We start from the raw sequence: 20,159 nt of genomic DNA on the forward strand, positions 1-20,159 counted from the left end.
ATAAAAACAAATAGCAGTTATAAATTTTAAGATATTTATTTCATAAAGGTGAGCTTACGTGGAAATATTATAAATTTGTAAAAGTGTTAATTATACTTGTGTATAATGCGATACTATCGCTACGCGCAAGGTTAGGAGGTTAGCGTGTATGCGTATGTTTTTTTTTTTTTTTTTTGTAGTTATGGCAACTTCTGAGAGGATAGCATGCACGGTTGTTGCTGTCGGCGGGGGCTAGCGAAAAGATAATTGATTGGAACAACAATACCAGCTGAGCGCAGCGTGTCCAAAATCTCCCCCGAAAATTGTATCTTGTGACGAGATCTATGCGTCCCACGCCACTTTGCGCGATGCGGATGGCACGGATCCCTACTTGATAATATGAACTTGAGGACGAAGCGGAGAATAACGCTCTGTGCTGCGTGCTGCTTTTTCACCATCTTTGGGATAGAATACGGTGAGTGAAAAGTTCAGATCTTTCAAGCCCCTTTGTCGAATGATTTAGAACTGTTTGCCTTCCTTGTTTCGCAGCCTTGATATTTCCTTCGCTATGGACGCACCTTTCGGACCGACTCAAGTCGCCCGACTTTGTGATCGCTGTGGTGATCTCGGCGTACAGTATGACGGGGATCTTTGTGACACCGTTCGTGGGTGTTTGGGCAGATGGGACACGCAACGTGCGCTCAGTTTTATTGGTTGTCAACGTCGGAGAGATCGTCGGAAGCCTGTTGTACTTCGTCGGCACCGCTCAATGCATTGCCAAAGGCACCGCGCCGTGGCTGCTCTTCGTCGGCCGTCTGCTAACAGGTGAGGTTTGATTTGATGACGTCGTTCATGTCAGGCACCTACTCTTGTGCTGTGACATCGTCGGTATCTTGTTTTACTAGTGCCGCCAAATTAAAGCTCGTGCAGAGTTCACCAGATCGGTGCTTCAAAATGGTATTGAACTGAAGCAGCCAGTTTAGCGGGCAGCGTTTACGCTTACATGACTCATGCCGCCGCACTTACGCATGGCATGAGGAGTCGTGGTTTGGAAATCTCTATGTTTGTTTCCTTGCTGTTCTAGCGCAGAAGGGTTGCTTGGAGGTTTACATTCAGCCTGGGGGAGTGCTACTCGGGTACAAGCGCGTTGACAAAAGTTCGCGCGAAACCATGCACTAACACAGCGCCCCTTTCGTATTACTCACCCCTACACCTTCTCTCGTTTCTCTCCTCCCCGAGGTCCGTCGCCCCTAGGATAAAAAAAAAAAGGGGGGGACTCTACGGAATACACTCTACATCATTGAGGTCTGACTGATAATATTTAAGGTACCACGGGTTGCTCACCCCCCCCCCCCCCCCCCCCTTTCCTTCAAGACCACCGCACTTGTGCAAAATTCGAAGTCTGAAAGGCTATGCGCACGACGTTGGTGCTTTCCGAAATTTAAACTGTTTTACGCATGCTGTATCGACGGTGACCTAAAACGTGCAACTCCACAAATTCCTCTTAAAATTTTGTGTACATATACAGAACTACAATAAGTTGAGCGATCGCCTTGAAAAAGTGTAGAGCAGTACTTTGTGCAGCCTGTGCCAAAAGAAATGTAAGCGTACCACTCTTCTCCACCTTTGAAAAATATTGCGTATCACTACAATAAATTGAATGCTTGCCTTAGACGAAGCTACTCAGTAAAAAGAGTGAGGGAGAAAGGAGTGCAAAAGAGTTCAAATCTGAACCCGGAGCGTCCGTACGCAAGTTTGAAGGGGTACGTCAACACCACGACGCTATTCTTTCGACACCGTGACACTAACCTTCTTTTTTCCTGTAACCCATGCAAAAAAAAAAAAAAAAGCATTGTTGTGCATACAGCCATTTCCGACAGGGACACACAATGTCGTGCATATAGCATTATTCATTTCGAAACCATCTGTCAGGGACCGCACCTGCAGTTTCTATTTAGCTGTGGGCCCATTCAGAAATGACGTAACAGCATCAGAACATACAAATAAAAAATGCCGAAAAAAATAGAATAGTAGTAGTGATGCAGAGTGCAGAACAGCTGTTAAGCATGTGACCCCCTAGCAATAAATTTGCTGTATAAGTTTATCTATCTTCGGTTGAGGTTCCAGATTGCTAAATTCATAGGCAAACGTCACCCGGGCAGGCTCTTTTAAAACCCCTGCCATTGATCGCGTCATGTTGCATACAAAAGCGCCGTACGGGGTGAATGCTTTAGTAGCCGAGTTTACGTAGTAGCTAAGCTAACTAAACTGACATTCGATGCATCCACTTTTCCCTGCCCAGCACTTGGCAGTAAATGCGTCAGCACTGGGCCATAGCTTGTTGGAATTTCCTGTGACCAGTGTCAGATAACACAGCAGCTGAAACTGCACTGTGTGAACTTCGGAATTTGTGAAGCCCGCAGTTTCACTTGCGGATAAGAGTAAACCCATACCCTTTTGTGCCATTGGTGTCTTCTGAGCGAATGCAAGGCCGGGTGCAATGCAACCGTGGAAATTGTGGCAGAAATTTTATTTCTCTGCCTTTCCATCGCCACAATGCACAGGCGTGCCTCCAGGAATGTTCTACCGCGCTTTAAAATTACAGGGTACACAAAGTTAGGGAGGACATGTGGAATAAGGTGGACGCTTCATTCCTTGTCCTCCGTAACTTTGTGTACCTTGTAATTTAAACCACAATTGAACAGTTATGCTAAGCCAACTAGCCCTGTTACTTACCTTGCATGCCTCCATGCCTATGAATGCGCCTGCGTTTATAGATTTAGTGAAAAATTGCAAATATGTTCAGCCAGTTTCACTCACGTTTCTGAGTGCAGTGTTTGTTCACTTTTTTTTTTTTTTTTTCATTGGTAGGGCTCGGCACAGGAACTGCTGCCGTGATAATGGCCGATGCAGCCCGCTCCACGGCAGAGAAAGATCGGACGCCGACGTTTGCGCTGCTGGCAGTGTTCCGTGAGATTGGCGTTGTCGTGGGATCCTCCTTGAACCTTGGCTTCGAGCAGCTCAGTCCCAGCTTTCCATTGGATGGCTTCTCCGGACCCGTGGTGTGTACCGTCATTGCATCCGTTCCCCAACCCATTTTGTCGCTTGCCAAAGTGACACAGGGCTCTGCCCTCTGGCGCATAATTGTGCGACATGGTATGTGACGCACAGAAGCCAGTCATTTTTTCAGACCCCCAAGAATCTGAGAAAGCCTTTGCAAGGAAATAAAAATGTAAAAATTGTGTGCTTTAAGTAAGCTCGCTTTATTGCTTTGGAACTCAGAACAGGATCTTATTTTCCCATTGTGTTTTTTTTGCCACATTAATAGACCAGGAACCACTTGCTGATGTAAGCAAGTTTGCCGCTTTGAATGAGTTAACCCTAGTGGAAGTAGGCCGTGCCATATAAGGAAGTTGCCTTACAAATAGGCCTGCAACATCACAGGCAACTAATCTGGAGACCATCCGCTCACTTGTTTCGACTTTGGCCTGAGGAACAAACTGGAGTTGACCAAGTCATTTCAAAATGGCACGAGAAAACGGAAGCTGCGTGCTTTTGGCAAGCATAATATTATTGATGTGTACGTTTAAAATGTCCCTGGTGAACACCCTGTGGTCGTTGGTGCGCTCAACACGTTGTCCTTGGCGGGGGTGTGCAGCTGCTGATGGTGCTGCTGTGGCTGCTGATGGAGGTGGCCTTCTTCGTGGCCTACTTCAACATGGCCCAGCTCCTCCACCGGCAGAGGCTGGAGGACACCCTGCAGTGCAGCTACCTCGAGGCCAGCATGGGCAACGTCTCGGAGTCCGTCGCGCCCAGTCCCCTGCCGCAGCGGCACGACTTCCTGCCGAGCCTCTCGGACGAAGGCCGTGCCCCCACGCTGGCGGTGGCCTCGCACTACCGGCCCAGCCCCACATTTCAGGTGCGGCTAATTAGTTTCTCAGCTTTAGTAGTAATAATAATAATAGTGCTTTATTTCCCATCAAATGATGGAAGAGACTGTGGGTAAAAGCTGCCGGAGGAAGCAGCTTGACATAAGCCCGCAGCCCCCTCTACATGGCAGTCGACTGAGCAACGCACGTCAGAAACAAGAAGTTATACAAACAAATAAGGAAATAGATTACACACAGCATTCAGGGAATATTAGAAGTAATAAATGTGGAGTAACACTTAGCACAGTGCACGTATACACTAGAAAGAGCACGTATCAATAATGCACGAGAAACTCTTTCGCGTTAAAAAATTGTAAAAATCCACAGCTTTTGTGATGTACAGCTTTCATGCATGCATACTAAGTTTATCTCGGTCAGTTTGGTTTCGTGTGCAGATTGTCTGGGCTGCTTGTAGTGAAGTCTGCATGCATGTCATCAGCAAGAAAAGTTTTGTATTGCTGGAACCAACACTCCTTGCACCTTTGCGAGGATGTCGCCGGTGGATGCGGGAAAGCATGATCTCACAGCCACATTATGCACCTTACTAGGAGCTGTGAACATTGCTTTAATTAAAGGTGTTATTCGAACAGCATTCTGGATAATAGATGAAATGAAAGGGGAACAAATGTAGTGCTGTTTTTGTTCCTTTCTGTTATTTTCTGCCTTTTCACTGTGGTAAATTTAAGGATTTGCTTGTGGTGATGTCGCGTCAACCGAAAATGGCACATTTCTTTGTGCCAGCAGGCACATGCTTTTTTGAGAAGTCATTTTTGTAGGCTATCTCATCTTTTTTTTATGGATAGGACACAAATGTACTGTGCTTTCGTGCGTATAGCCCGCACCAAAAATGCGAAAATTTCAGTGGCAAAGTAGGGGTGGGGATAATACGCGGGGTTTTTCCTTTAGTGCAGCTTCTTGGCAATGCGCGTTGTGCCGTGAAGCTCCTATGCAGTAACACTAAGCCTTCCATAGCTGTAGTGAGAGCAGTGACACTGAGTGAATTGTGACTTTTGCCTTGCAGTCAGTGTATTCTACTTGCTAAATATATGCTTTTCTGTCTACATAGTATGTGATGCTTGAGCAGTAGCCTTTGGTGCAGCCTTTTCTGTATCAAATGTGCAGGCAATACGCGAGGTTTTTTTTTTTTATTTTTATTTTTTTGGCAGGTTGAAAGTGGGGGTGCAGATTATATGAAGGGGCGGGTGATAAGCGCAAAAATTCGGTAAATGATTACTTTTACACTGTGCTGTGACTCTGCATAGTTAGAGGCTGCCTCCATGTTGCTTTTGAGGAATTTTCATCTCCAAGAGTCACATTTTGCACTATTTGTAATTAAGTGGACTCACATTAAAGAGAGTTATTTTGCGCCTGAAATGAGAAGTCATTGCACCTTTTGAAGCAGGACTGGTAAACCTCCAGTGTGTTTCTACACCCTCCCTAGCGTGGCACTTTGGATCTGCCCCTGTGTCTATCAGCAAACCTGCTTAGAAGGACACTTGATAGGCATTGTGTGATGCACTGATAGCTGGCAATCACAAAGACTTCTTCAGAGTAACAAATGAAGTCTGTCCTTGATGGCCACGCAAAAAAGAAGTAAGTGGTCATGCTCTTTGGCCATGCCAAGGCAGTGTTAAGTGCCGTAGTGTTTGTGGGCATAGTGGAGTGCCACAACTGTGGGCGAGCGGGAACCCAAAGCACCATGGGAGAGGGACCATGTTCAACAGTTGACTTAACATGGAAGTCCGGGCCTGTTGGCTCATGAGTTCTCAAAAACAAACCAGTGGAAGAACACTACATAGGGACGAATAAGAGATAACACAAGGACAGTCACTGGTCAGCGAGTGTTTGTGTGCTATCTGTTTCTCCTCTCTAGCTGTGGTGCATTCTTCCGCTGGTTTGTTTATTAAGTAATCTTGTTCTGTAGAGGGGTAGGAAGAGATAGAGAGAGTCATTGCATTCTGCTCCCCTACCCATCCTTTTTCCCTTCCGCGCATTTCCTGTAAAATTAAACATGAGCAAGTACGGATCTGGTGGCAGGTAGCCCCACTGGGCTACTGCATCTTTATACGGCTCGTATCAATAGCATTCCCAGTGTGCAGCTGGTTATGATCAGGTTCCTAATCTTCAGAAGCTGCGCACATAGCACGTTGTCGGTTCAAAGCTTTCTCCTTCTCCATTGCCCCCAGGCCCCGCTGATGCGCTCAATGAACAGCGACCTTGCCAAGATGCACCGCAACCCCCTGCAGCTGTCCCTGGACGAGGGCGACCTCTTCAGCGATGCCATGATCGAGACGGCCGAGAGGTTCATCCTGAGCTCAGAATCTCAGAACCCCGGTGGCGGCACCCTGAGGAGCGTGGCCTCGGGGGGCCCCGGAAGCGGGAGCGACTTTGAGCAGTCGGCGACGCACTCCATGTCGGAGACTGCCAAATCGGAATCCCTCGTGCCGGAGACCCAGGTGCTGCACGGGTACTGTGCAGGTGAGTGGTGCTGCCTTTTCTTCCTCCTTAGCTTGGGCCTGCCCATTTTACAGAGTGACAGCCATGTGTGTACTGTTGCCGTGAGTCTCTGTCCCAAGTGATGCTCATATTGCTCACACTAAAGGGGAGTGGAGTGGGATTCCACTAAGGGAGGTGAGCAGTTGAGTGCCATCATCCCTCAAGGGGTGTGGTATCCTACTCCTCACATAACTACTTGTGGTGGGGTTGAGAACTGCCTGCCTTTTCCCTGATGAGGACCCTGCATGAGTAAAAAGCTCCAAATTAAACACATTCTTTCCTCGTGAAAGCTTCGAGTACTGCCTATTCGTATTGTTCAGAAGGACGCAAAAACATTGTAATTTTTCTGTTGCATTGCCTGGTGGTACTTGGAGAGCATACCATGAGACGTATGTTGGGGGTACGTCGTTAGTAAAACAACCTTCCTTATTTTTTCTTTGATTAGGAGTTTGAAATCTTTTTCGTGCTTTCGCTATTTACTCTGCCGTGCAAGTACAGTTGTGTGTTTTTATCACTCTTTCAGAGTTTATCAGAGAAGACACCGTTGTTTTGTTGGCAATTGCTCTTCTGGTTGCGTACTGCCAGACAGCACTTCAGGTGAGAAAACCAACTAAGCGAGGGAACTTAGATGGGGTCTCTCTGCACCAGCTAAACCAACAGGCGCACAAATCTTGTTACTTCTTGTGCTTGCTTTTTGTGCTTCTGTCGTCTATGAGTGCTTACACTGCTGCCTCCCTTTTCTGTCTGTCTAATTTTCTTTTATACTTTGTGCACACGTTTCTTTGTTTCAGGCATCCCTGGGCCCCCTGGCTAGGAAATACCCTGGTTACAAAGAGTCTCATGGCATTATTATATATCTTATGTGTGGTGTTGAGGTGAGCAAAACAGTTTCCCATTGTGTGTTCTTTTCTCCATTTGTTTTCTTCATGGAGAAAATTTATTGTGAAAATGAGTAGATCTTTGCACTGTTGCACACCCACTGGTCACAGAAACATATGGACTATGTGCGCATTGTGATAGCTTGCTGTCCTAAGCGATGGAAACAGGTTTTGCTGACAGCACTTGTCATTGCACTTAGGTTTTGCTAATTTACTGTTTACCTATTGCGATTTTTTTTTAAGGGAAAAAGAAGGTATCTTTCTGCTCTCCCTAGAAAGTACTTAGCAAAGAAGTGTAAATGAGCAACTAGGAGCCCGTGGATTTACACAAGGAAGTGTTGTCGTTAGCAATGCTTGGTAAAGCAGTTTTTGTTCAGGTTATGAAAACAGAGAGCAAAAAAGCTGTTTCTGTACAGCGAAGCTCGAGAAACTAGTTGTGAGTTTTCTCCTCTGTTCTTGCTGATGGTAGTTCGGCAGTCACTTGTGACAGTGGACATTTCAACTTTTAAACTGAGTGTGCTTTTCAGCTTTGGCTGACAATGCCTTATCGTAAAAAATGAAACACCTCATTGCAAAATTTAGCAAACGGCAGAAACCGATAAGCTGTGAATTATAATTCTGTGTCTCTACTTTTGTGCTGTGCCTGAACGTCTTAATTAATGATAGCAGGAGCATTCCAAATCTATTCTGGCCGTTCAAAGCAGCAATAAAGTGTTTCTGCCATTACTGAAAGTGTTTATGCCATTAGTGAGGTGGCTAATGTAAATTTAAAAATCCCAGGCCACCCTCACTAACGTGAAACTTAGGGAGGGGCGAAGCGTGCATTGTATAAATATATTTTTGGCGCCTTGGCGTTTTTGCCAACGGAAATGAAACCGTTGGGGGGTAGAGGTACACAGCTTTGCTGTAAAAGTCTCTTGTCTTTGAAGCACGAAGTGTTCTAGCGCGAGGCGTAAATGAATGTCCCGGTGTTTTAGTACCGTGACTACATGAGACGACGGTTACGACGACGACATAAGGCGCCAACAGCCTGAGCCCCTAAGGGGCTTCGCCCCTAATAATAGGCAGTATTACCTTATTGGTGTAAGGAAGGTATTTACAGGTTGTTTGATGTGGCACCGTATAAGCACTCGGTGTGAGTTACTATAAGCCCAAAATAGCCAGGTAATTGCATTACTCTGAGCAGAAACCCTTGACCTAGGATGCTTTAGGGACCTTGTGTTGAGTGTAGCGAGTGAGGAACAACCTCATCACTGTGATGAGGGAGATGAACACTGGCACCTGATGTGTTGCCAAAGGGATTAGTTCTTGTGCTCAAAAACCACTCGTAGTACTTCTCAAAGTATAAAATCATCCATGGAGCACTTAGTACAGTGACTATAAACCGGTCTTAAATATAATCGAAGTTGAATTGAATAAAACATTGAAAGTGAAACAGCACTGCGTCACGTGCTAGTTTCACTTGCACAGTCTGCCCGTGTCTTTCCGCTAGAAGAGTGGTCCACAATTTTTTGCACTATTTCATCATTTTTCCTTGTCACTGTGCTTCAGCTTTGTGCGGAAAAGCCAGCAACTTTTACACGGTCTTTCACTGAAGCGGCTGTGGTGGCCCTTGTGCACCGATTGTTTCGATGTCATTTTTTGTATTCTGTCTTCTCCTTTGCAGGTTCTCATTGTGTTTGCTGGAATACACATCCTGAGCAGACAGTTGTCCGACAGATTTTTCCTCCTGGTCGGTCTAGTCTTCACCTGCGCAGGGGCCTTTCTCTGGCTCGGCTATAGTTTTATACCCGACTTAGGTGAGCATATGGACTCGTGGTGCAGCGTGTTTGCAAACAAAGATGCATTAACCTGACGCAACCAAGCGACTGCCTTGGGGGCAGAAAAAGAGCTTTGTTTAAAATTAAGACGCACATTTAGCTTCGGGATTTTACTGCACATAAATCAATCTTGTTGTCGGTGCTAAAATAGACCAGTGCAGAAGCTTGACTAGTGGGGTTACCCGGAAAGCTTTTGATGAAAAGAAAGTTTAAGGGCAAGATTGTCCCTCCAAGAAAAAAGAAAAGAACAGGTGTGTGCGTAAACAATGCCTGTCAGTTTACTTGTACAATTTTGCACAAAGGCGGTGCTGCCATTGTTGTTCCTTATGACCTCATGGGGCCTTCCCTTTAGTTGGTTTGGCAGCATTGTTTTTGGAAGGCTGGTGTCGGGCGCTTCGACGCACGAACTGGCGCGGGCCCTGGGGCGAGCAGCGCGGAAATGGAAAGCACGTGTTGCGCGGCGCTTTCGAACGCCGTGCATTCCGACAAACGCCGCGCCTGCTCGCACCGGATGTCCTAACCGCCACTACATGGGATGGCCACCGACGAAGACGACTGGCTTTTCCTTCTTCCCCGGCCCTCAGCGGCAAGAGGAATGGAAAATGAAGAGAGAGACGCGGTCCGGGCGCAGGAGAGCTCGGCCTGTCGTCTTCGGTCTCCGCGCGAGTACTGTTTTTTAGTCGCCCGCTGGGCTGTAAATAAATGTACAGTTTTGTATCGGAAGCCGAGTTTGTCGGTTGAGGATACCCGGGGTCAGATCCTCAGCGCTACTGCGGCTTGGAGGAGAAGCCCCGGGGAAAAGAACATCACGAAGATAACTGTTGGGAACAAGGAAGACGGTGAAGAGGAGATGTAAGCATGGGAAAAAAATCTGCAGAAATTCAGAGAGTTGTCTACTAATGCGCAGCGTTCTTATGCTGCTTGTCTAGAGTGTGAATTCTTTAAAGCCAAATGTTTTGGCTTTCCTAAATTCTGTCTGACCAATTATCTCCATTTTTGCTATTATAACCATTGCCGGTGGAACTGGTGCGAAATCTGCATTATTGTGAAAATGCCGGGCGTTACGTGGTCCTGGGGAGGGGGGGTGTTACTTGGCAAAGAATGCTACGCATTAAAACAAATTGGACAGATGCAGGCTCTTAACCAAGTAGTCTACCGAAAAAAAGAAAAAAAAAACAGGTTTACTGCATGCAAAACACATCTAAAATCACAATTCCACGTGAAGAAAACAAGTCAACTAAACATGTCTACTATTTACTATTACAACTACAACTTACTACAACTACAACTGACTATTACACTACTCACTAGTGGCCCATCCGTTGAGCAAGCAAAAGTTAGTTCAAAGGGAGAGGGAGGGAGTTCAGTGTTTTCGAAGTTGTGGCGTAACTTTGCCGACAAAGCTGGTCAGCCTCGGGAGCCAAAGTTGCAGTTTCACTTGGTTTCAGCGAGAGAGAAGACAAGTACTGTACTTTTGTTCCCTCTTACCCTCTTGTTTTATTCATTTTTGTTTTCCTCCGCAGGAAAGTGGGAAATCAAGTCGCTGCCTCTCTTTGTTCTTGCCACTGCCGTCGACCTGTTCGGAATGCCAATGCTCACCGTGTGCACGGGATCTCTCCTGTCAAAAGTCACAAGCGGCCGGCGACAGGGTGAGTTTGCTCCCAGCTCGGATCACAACCCCGAAAAGTAAACAGGGCCTGGGAGTTCACGAGCCTGTCATGCGGCAGTGGACACGTAACACTCAGCTGCAGGTCACCCTCGGCAGTTTGTGCCCAATACCAATCGTCGGAAAGCAAACAGTTCTTAATTCTTTCACGTAGCTCTCGCACGTCAACTTCCCACATTTCTTGGGAGGCCTAATTGCTGCAAAGTTACAGCTTACGCAGTCCTTTCTGTTCATTCCAATTGCTCTGGCATAGTAACCCGATGCAAAATAAACAAAAGTAATTGATGTACCTGATGAAAAAGGAGCTGACATAGCTACATGGCACTGCTACTCCCTCTCGCCTGTTTAATTTGCATCCCCTTCTCACCGGTAGAGTCACTACTAGTGGTGCTGTTCTTTGTGTCTTTTGCAGCCCTCATGCTCTCACTCTACATGGGTGTCACACAACTGGGTTGCACGTTGGGACACGTGTGGACTACAAATGACTCCCTGCACCATGAGAGAGTCTTCTTTGGGGTCCCCTGCGGGCTGTCCATCCTGTTTACGGTATGCATAGGCGTCACCTTGTGTGTGTGTGTGTGCGCGTGCGCGTGTGCGTGCGTGTGTGTGTGTGTGTGTGTGTGTGTGTGTGTCAGTTTGTTCTAGTCTGTGAGGGTGCTGTTGTTACTGCTTCTGAGTAGTGTTTTACAAAGGAAACAAAGACGACATACGACTTTGCCTCACTCAAAAAGTTGCCACGTTGGAATAAAAATCGTGCCAGTTGTGTGGGTATTTGGAACTGTGGAACCTTGACAAACAAGCTATGCATAGCCGTTTCGTTGCACGATATCGGCAAGTAGGTTAAAATGGTGCTACTTTTTTAATTAAAAAACTGACAAATGGCTGCAGGGCAAAAACATGAACCAAGCAGTTCTTCATTGGTGAAAAAAAAAAAATATTCTAGGCCAAGTACATTGTTGTTTCTGAGTGGTTCATGTAACAATGTTAACAATGTGACCGAATTTGGAGTCGAGGAAATATTAATAAAATCGTGCCAATCATTTTCTCAGTGAATCGTTGAGGGTGTGGGCAAACTCAAGTGATTCATTTCTAGTCGAAGCAGTAACAAAACACATGCTGGACAATTGCGCATCGAAACGACCTAGAATGTTATGAATACTATGTTAGAGCATTTTACAAATTCCTGGAGTGATTTCTGCATTAACAGAGCACAATTCCAGAATAGGCATCAGGACACATTCACCTGACCTGTTTTCGCAATGCCCGTCCACAGATGCTGTTCCTGGCGTCATTTCCGCAGCTCGGCCGAGAAGACTTAAGGAACGAGAGTGGCACCACCGAGACGGAAGAGGTAGACACTTCCTCAAAAACCGGACTAACCACTACCAGTGCTGCCCACTAACTCAAGCTCGCAAAGCAGCTGCTTCTGTGTGCTGCTCAGCTTTAAGTCACATGCTCAGCCAGAAGTGCATTACCTTGAATGTGCCAACTACCTTCTGCCTGTTTTTATTTTCGTTTTTTCCTTTGTCTTTGTTTTGCAGGACAATGAACAGATTCCTCTATTGAGGCAGAGGCGATAAGAAAAAAATTTGCAAGCACGGTTTTTAAATGGTGTAATCGTCGTACTCACAAAAATAAATTTATATATATATATATATACACATATTTTTCGAAATAAACTTTACACTCATTCAACCTGAAACATGTCTGATTTTAATCTTTGGTGCAACTGGTTAGATTAGAGATACAAGCAAACATAGTATTGATACAGTTACGACCTGCAGCGAGTTTGCTCTCTGTGCAAGATCTGTTATGCCCTAGTAGCTGGCTGCTGTACCGTTAGCTTAATCAAACACCTTAATCTAGAACTTGAATTAGTGCAAGTTAGGTGTGAAAGTTCCATGTACCAACTTGTAGGAAAACTTTTTTTCCATACTCGACTCTTGCAGTGGTCACATTTTATAAGCATGTTTTATGTCGGTGACCAGCTTGTCACAGGCGGCAGTATTTTAACATAGTTGCTGATGTGACTTCGAAGCATTGTTGTCAAACTTGGTTGGGCATAACAGTCAAATGTAATCACTGTTTGAGATTCGAAAACAAGCCAGCCATCTGAAAAAAATTCACTAACTGGAATAAATGTTTAAGGACCCGTCAGTACTTTTTGATTATTACAAACTCCTCCATCAGAAGAAACATTTTCATGCGCATGCTACTTCAAGCATGCTGTGTGCAGCAACCTGCCGTGTCTGATTATGTCTTGCATGTGTTTGTAAGCCACTGGTAGCTGCAAGTTGTGATGTCTGTTTGTGCGTCACTTGGGCTGTGAATGGGAAGCATGAAAGCATAAGACATCGTGTGCATTGTGGATGTCTGACATTTTCACCGAGACTTGACGTCTTTGTGTTTAAATTCTGCCTAAACTGCTCTTCGTTGCCATTTTTAAAGGCTGCCAAGTGGGATTGATTAACTGCTCTTCGTTGCCATTTTTAAAGGCTGCCAAGTGGGATTGATTTTTTTCGTGTGCCGGGCAAAGTTAGCTGACAGTGGTAACGATTGGCATGCCACAGTGCAGCATGGTGCCTAATGTCTGTACATTGCAATGACAAATCTGGTGCAAAGAGTGCAGTGCAGCCATCAGTTTCTACTGTGACCCTTTTTGTAAGAAAAACAACCACTTGTTGCAGGGTGCTCATTAGGCAAGGCAAGCTTTTTTTTTTCTCCCAAATTTTCTGCGGCACGAAGCCTGGTGCTGTTTCTGATAACCTCATGTCATATTGGTGCTGCATGGAGCTGCACCAATACAGCTGGTGCAAGGCTCCTTCTTTGCACAGGCATTGTGCCATAAGTAAAGCGCATCACTGCATAGCAGAGTTGCCTCTGAAATGCACCTGGCTCTACATTAGAAGCCTCTCATTATGTGTTACATCTAAGAAGGACTGTCATTCGGGCAAGTCTGTACCGGTTCATGATTGAAAAACAAACAGCGCAAAGACGACGAACTTAGAAAAGCGGGTTTCCTGTCTCCCTTCTTCTTCTAAGGCCGTCATCCTTGCGCTGTTTTTCAATCCTGTTAAATTTAAGAGCCCCACTTGCTGGACTTAGTGAAGATCTCCAGACGTTTGAATCAGGGCTTTGAGGAACGCCACGTATTTGGAATCGTGGAGCTGTAGCAAATAGTGAATAGGTGAACAGTCAATTTCGCCACTTTCTCACAAAGAGGCCTCACTAGTGTTGTGGGCATATGTGATGTAAGGCTGTAAACATGTTCTCACTCCTTCACCGTTTCACATCACCCTTTGCTGCCGAAATGTAGGCCTGTTTGTTCGTTTCGTGTCGCGCGAGCATGGAGTGCCCAAGAACAACACGATGCCCGTGTGGTGTGCCTGCACAATCGGGCCTTGAGCTTTATTTGCAAACTCAAGGAGAGAGAGGAAGGGCTGCCATCGATACAACAGCTCACATTGTTTTTCTTTCAGTCAGCAACCAACAGACAAGGAGAACACACTCGGCCCGGCAGTTGAGAATCCGGAAGGTGGTGGAGCGGAATTTGCAAATTACACACTGGTGTGCCACCGCCGTCACTGATCAGCCATTAAAACATCCGCTTTAGCCGTACGTGAGCTCAACAAGGGCTCGAAAAATGGAAGTGATGTCAGGTGTCACGAACATGGAGCTCAATTTTCTTCTTTTTTTTCTTTTTTTGGCGAAACGACAGTTCTAGCAGCATACCTTACGCTTGTGAGAACACGTTGACAGTTTTTATAACTGACACTTTTCTCGTGCTCAGACGCGCGCATCGTCGGTAACATTTCACAGACATGAGCAGAGAGTGGATAAAGCTCACAAGGGAAAGATACAGCTCAGAGCAGTGCAAATTCAGACGCCATCCTGTTTTCATTTTGAGAAGGTATTAAGACCCATGCATTCAGGCTCATTTCACATATCCTATGTATTGGCTGCATGCCTCCATTACATTATCTGCCTGACTTGAATGTCATATAATCACGTGTTCAAAAACGAACAAAGAAATGACTGCGTAAAAACTGGCAATTAACAAAAAAATCGTTCAGGGCAATAGATTTTACCTTTTCTTTTTCGTTGAGTTTGCAAAATGCAAATAAGCATGCATGCAGGCTTTTAGGACAACCCTTCTCAAGATGAAAGCAAAATTCCCTGGATGTCACAGATCAGGGGGTCGTACGCAACATGCGAATGAGTAAATACGGGTTTATCGAGACAAAACTGCATCCACATAGAAAAATTGTAATGTTGTGCAGTGTTTTACAAAAATCTTAACAGCGTCTCCATGGCTGCGGTGGGACACATTTTTTTTTTTTTGTTGTTGTTGTAGAAACAAACCAGAACAGGTTGGATGCTTAGCCTTCACATTTACACCATCTGCTTCCTACATAGATGAGTACCATGGTCACGTCAGCTCCATTCAGCACTGTTGACCATCACTGACATAGTGACTTCGATCAGGTGAGCTTTTTTGGAGGCAACGTTGGTACAAAGCCCACTTGGAGGACAACAAAGTGGCCGCAGTTGTGTAGGTGGTCGAACTTTGTTTTAAAGCAGCTTGCACATAGTTTTGATTTTTTTATAGGCCCACCAAAACAGTTTATAAAAGGAGTTTCCTTGTTTGCAGCTCAATGCAAAATGTTGCATACAATCGTAAATTGCCAGAAGCAAAAAAATCAAGCCTCACAAAAAGTCTTCAAAATTGTGCGAAGGAGCCAAGCAAACTCTTCAAAAATCAAGTGTATATGAAAGGGTAAAAAAAAAAAAAATGACTAGCTGCGTTACACTATAAAGGCATGCTCAGAGTTGCAGTTAGGTCAAACTGTCGTCGCTTCTAGGCGAGGTTGAACATCGGAACTTTTGTGTCTCAAAAAGCTGACAACCTCTCACTAGAAACTTCAACACCTGCGTTCTCGGGAACTGAGCTGTTATGTATTACCTGTATGAGCATGCAGACCGGCATAAGAAGAAGGGTGATAACAAAACTCTGTCAAATAGCGGTGGACCTACAAGCGTACAAATCACAGGAGGATTGTTATGCATGCGAATTTTCGTGCTCACATTCAACGGGCCCTCAACACCAAACCATACTCTATAATAATGATCTATGAATACCTCAGTGACCTGTCATTAGCCTGTACAGATTGAATACCATTTTGTTACACCACGTCTAAATTTACATTTGGTTTATCTGTGCTGTTTGTCGACGTATTTTCTGTTCTGTTGCTATACAGTTTTGAGAGGGAACTCAACATGTTGTTATTATTCAGTGTTCAATGTTCTACACAGCACACTTCATAGAAAAACGGAATGTTTATTTAAGCTCACATACTGGTACCATTTACCCAAGTTATCCTTGCAAACCAAAACTGTGGCCTTATATGCAGTCTTCGACAATGCTTTTGCACATTTTTGTCATGCAGGCCGTAACACTCCAACAACGCATTCGTTTGTTACCTGTAAATTGCAGTGCCGCCAAAAAATACTTAGGTAGCTGTTTGAATTATCTCATGGTGCTATTATTTTCTGTCACATCATTCACTCACAACATATGCAGACAAAGAAGAAATAAAAGGTAGTAAGTAAAACCACTCCTTTTTTGTTATTATTCTCAATGCCAATAATGTCTCATTTATTCTTTTAAGGTTCTGTCTAGCAATGGGCTACATCTACACTACACTATAATTAAGGCAGCAGAAGGTATACATACTGGCCTCTCCTGCCAATTAAAGTGTCTTTTATAATTCTCTTGGCCAATACATCAAATTGGTAATCCTGCTATAGGAAGCTTAAATTATATACCCATAGTGCAAGCATTTACACACTCATAAAGTTAGAAATTTCTACGCCTGTGGACTTATGCTAGCTCTGTTAATAAATCGCATGCAGACTAGCATCAACGACCTGGGTGCAAACATGATTTACAATTTTTTTTCCCCCTCTTTTTATACGCACTCCTGCAGAAACTTAAGTCACAATATAAGTGATTTACATAGACACGGGCGTGTGTGCAGGGGCGAAGTTTTCACTATTCACATAGTAGAAGCCATCATTTTCAAACCCAAAAGGAGTAGCGTATTGAGAAGTATCTCTGTCAAATGCAAAATGGGCTTGGCCTGTGGTTAGCGCCACAGATAAAAATGGAGGCACTGAAATCTTGCACTCTGGCATCATTATTACACTTGCTTTAAGTGCTACCTTTGTCTTTACGGCTTCCATCTGCCACCAGAGTGTCAATGTGCCTGAGCTTTGTGTAGCAAGATTGAACTTCTAATTACACCATAACCAAAAAACCTCCCAGTTTTTTAAATGTCAGTGCAGGCTAAGCCATAGTATAACCCAGACTGCATTAATGCGCGTTGCATTCGAGAGCTCAAAATGTATCATCGTAGTTGCAGTTTTTCATTTTCAATAAAGATACCGTTCCTTTTCTCTCAAATATATAGCTGACAGAGAATTGTTGGTTTGGTAACGTAAAGCATAACTCCGCATCAAACGATTCAAAAAGCACGAAACATATAATTCACATTTGTATAAAAAAAAATTTAAGCAACAGGGCATGTAAACTTTATCTAATGGCAGCTGCCTTGTTAGAGCTAACTTGCAAGTTTACGTATGTCTCTCTCAACTCTCTTCTTTCTTTTTTTCTTTTCGCATGCTTTTCTGTCGGCAGGCTTTGAAAGAGTCTGGAAATGCCTGAACAACACCAGCACACATTGAGTCTACAACAGGCTGTGCTCTCCGCAGTGGCGTGACAAGAGGGTGTGTGTGCGTGTAACCATTTAATAGCAGCAGTGATCTGAAGCCACTGCGCAAGCAATAGCGTGAGAAGAACAACCTGTAGAACATCAAGGACCGAAAAAACGTCGCGCTACGGTCCGCCGTACACAGATCATGAAAGTATATTGTATATACACATAACACATTTACAATACAGAGGGAAAAAAATAGGCTATGTACACTAAACAGTATATACGAGCAATTCACGCCGCAGCAAACAACGATAGGAAATAATTCGCAGCATGACTGGTGAAAGGGGGGAGGGGGGGAGGCACTCTCAGAAGAAAAACAGCCGCTCTGAAAGCAGACCTCCCTGCAAATCTCTCTCACAATCGTGTTTCAATCATACGCATGCTAGAGGCACTGAAAACGCAGTTTGTTTGATAAGGGAGGCGATTTAAAGGAACAACAGGCCGTACAAGCATCCGTACAATTGAGACACAATTGCGTGCAACACCCTTGCATTCACATTCCGTAGAGTTGCACGCCGTCACGTTAGCATGAACAGGGAGGGAACAGAAATGTTGAGTGACACTAGTACGTTTACTGGTCAGTCCGACACTGGGCAATTGAAGGCCCGATACATGCGTCATCAAAGCTGGGAGCTGCAGAAAACGTGTGCCTTTATATACAAAAAGCTCCAAAGCTAATAGTCATCACAGCGTGCCTTTCTCGTTTTCTTTTTCTTTCTTCCCTTCGGAAACTCTGTTTCGTGTAAAAAATTTGACGAACCAAATTGTCCCTGCTTCAGTCACAACTATACGTACACTACGGCTACATCGGCTGTGTCCATTTTGACAAGCGGCTACTACCTTTAGTCCACAATAAAAACCCTCCAAAAGTGAACAACTCATGTAAATAAAACCACAAGCGGCTACATACGTCCTCTTTTAAACAGGGGTAAAATAGTCATTTATACGCTCATATAAATAGTAGAACTATGTGATATGGAAAACAGAGGTTCCTATAAATACGCTGTTTTTTTTTAAAATAAAATGTAGGAATGAAGGAGTTGGGATAAAAACAACAGCAACAGAAATAACAACTCTTCGCGTACGCCTATCGTACATATATTAAGGCAGAGCACTATGGGGCGTACCTAAATGAACTTCAGCACATATTTGTCAATCGAGCAAGTGCAGGTTTTCAGCAGTGCGCGAAGGGCAGCATTACGCTAATAACATCGAGGTCAACCAAAAAATCGCTTCGCAAGGGCTAGGTGTTGTCAACGGAGATGTTTTTCTCGCAGCTGACCATGCATTAAAATGCAGTTCACAGCCCAGTTCGGATTTTATATCGAGACTGCTAAACTGGCCCGGAAAAACTAGAAATACTAAAGGGGTACCAAACTCAGCCTGCAAGCAAAACATTAGTGAAATATTTCCAGCAGTTTATCTAATTGCCACTAGTTGACAACCGTCTTGCTCCTTGCTGTCGCCACATCTGGTGCACCCACTCTATACTTTTTCAATTAAAAAGAATGCTGTAAAAAGGAAACAAGAAGCAACAAAAATAATAAAAAACCCAACAACAACAAAAGTGGAATAGGAAAGTGGTGCGAAGTGCTCTGCCGTGCACTAGAACTGCCACGAAGGCAGCCGAAAGGTGTCGCCACACGTGCTCTGAGAACTAAGGCTTCCCTCTCGGCTCCCCTGATTATTGCAAGCCTTTTCTGCACGAGCGCCTCCCACGAGAAACCAAGGACCACCGTGCTGGCTAGCCATTGGGGGGGCTCGCCAGGCTCGATCACTTACGGGCCGAGGTCTACATTCTGTTTTCGTGCCAATTTTGATCTGAAGAAGAAAAGAAAACAGGGGGGTCGGGAAGGAGAAACAAAAAACGCAAAGTGAGGCCTCTCTCCTCAAGCATCACATCTTGCACACGCACACGACGCTGTGTGTTGTGGCGGTATGTTTTCCTTTTCGGCACCCTTGATACACAATATTAGATCGGACCACATCGTTCCACGAAGACAAATATAATTGATCGTTCTTGTCTTGAACGGAAGAATTTCACGGGTGCAGATGAACTAGAGGAAGAACCTTAACATAGACAATTCTTCAAAATGAGCACTACAACTCCTGTGCCGCCATCTATGCAGTCCTTCTGCAAAGTGACCATGAGTGAGACACGCTTGCTTAAATCACAAAGACTATGGCTTCCCTAAAATTTAAGCTAGCTGGAACTTCAAGCTGGCTGTCACTGAAAAAAACACTCCACGCAGAGCACCATCTGTTTGCTAGGCAATGCTGTTGTCAGAGGCCTAATTCTAAACCTATCTACAAACATCAAAATCGTGCTAGCTTATTGCCATCCCCATTTGGCTTTGCCAACTTCACAGAAAAGCAAAGCCTACAACAATGCCGCTTTCATGAAATGCAGATGTAAGTCAGGAAAGCGACATTCCTTTACCGCGCAGAGTACAGTTCACAGGGGCCATGGAGCTCTCTGCATTAACATAAGCAGCACATTATGCATTACGGTGTTTCTGCTGATTGTACACTCTCTTAGATAACAGCTTGATTACGTGTTTTCTATCTTACACGACAGGGCCTTAGAAAAACCACATCATCGTCGATCTGAGATG

The 20,159-nt window shown here is 44.8% G+C and overlaps 2 protein-coding genes across 13 annotated transcripts in view; one reads left to right on the forward strand and one right to left on the reverse strand.

The window, feature by feature from the left end:
• Positions 1-148: 148 nt before the first annotated feature.
• Positions 149-17,847, forward strand: LOC144145203 (uncharacterized). Of its 4 annotated transcripts, none has more exons than XM_077676734.1 (12): positions 149-454; positions 529-804; positions 2,851-3,041; positions 3,638-3,898; positions 6,095-6,386; positions 6,928-7,001; positions 7,196-7,279; positions 8,949-9,081; positions 10,626-10,751; positions 11,181-11,314; positions 12,042-12,119; positions 17,466-17,847. In XM_077676734.1, the coding sequence occupies exons 1-12, from the start codon at positions 379-381 to the stop codon at positions 17,490-17,492; spliced, it is 1,752 nt and encodes a 583-aa protein (XP_077532860.1). In that variant the 5' UTR covers positions 149-378; the 3' UTR covers positions 17,493-17,847. The 4 variants fall into 4 exon arrangements, with proteins under 4 accessions (XP_077532860.1, XP_077532858.1, XP_077532859.1 ...); XM_077676732.1 differs by lacking the exon at positions 17,466-17,847 and adding an exon at positions 14,248-14,788; XM_077676733.1 differs by lacking the exon at positions 17,466-17,847 and adding an exon at positions 12,310-12,463.
• Positions 17,452-20,159, reverse strand: part of Unc-104 (kinesin family member unc-104) — a 104,239-nt gene continuing 101,531 nt past the window's right edge. For all 9 annotated transcript variants that reach the window (XM_077676725.1, XM_077676728.1, XM_077676726.1 and 6 more), the window contains one exon: positions 17,452-19,365. In XM_077676725.1, the coding sequence (XP_077532851.1) occupies positions 19,323-19,365 (43 nt within the window). In that variant the 3' untranslated portion in view covers positions 17,452-19,322. The remainder of the gene's footprint in view (positions 19,366-20,159) is intronic.

Source organism: Haemaphysalis longicornis, unplaced genomic scaffold (assembly GCF_048455015.1).
Source record: "Haemaphysalis longicornis isolate Haplotype H1 unplaced genomic scaffold, Haemaphysalis longicornis Haplotype H1 scaffold_7, whole genome shotgun sequence".
NCBI classification, from domain to species: Eukaryota; Metazoa; Arthropoda; class Arachnida; order Ixodida; family Ixodidae; genus Haemaphysalis; species Haemaphysalis longicornis.

Excerpts from the sequence above, each read along its gene's own strand:
- LOC144145203 (XM_077676731.1), top strand. The coding sequence starts at position 379 with ATGAACTTGAGGACGAAGCGGAGAATAACGCTCTGTGCTGCGTGCTGC. Across the intron at positions 6,387-6,927 it reads GCTGCACGGGTACTGTGCAG|AGTTTATCAGAGAAGACACC; the intron begins GTGAGTGGTGCT and ends TCACTCTTTCAG. Across the intron at positions 7,280-8,948 it reads ATCTTATGTGTGGTGTTGAG|GTTCTCATTGTGTTTGCTGG; the intron begins GTGAGCAAAACA and ends TCTCCTTTGCAG.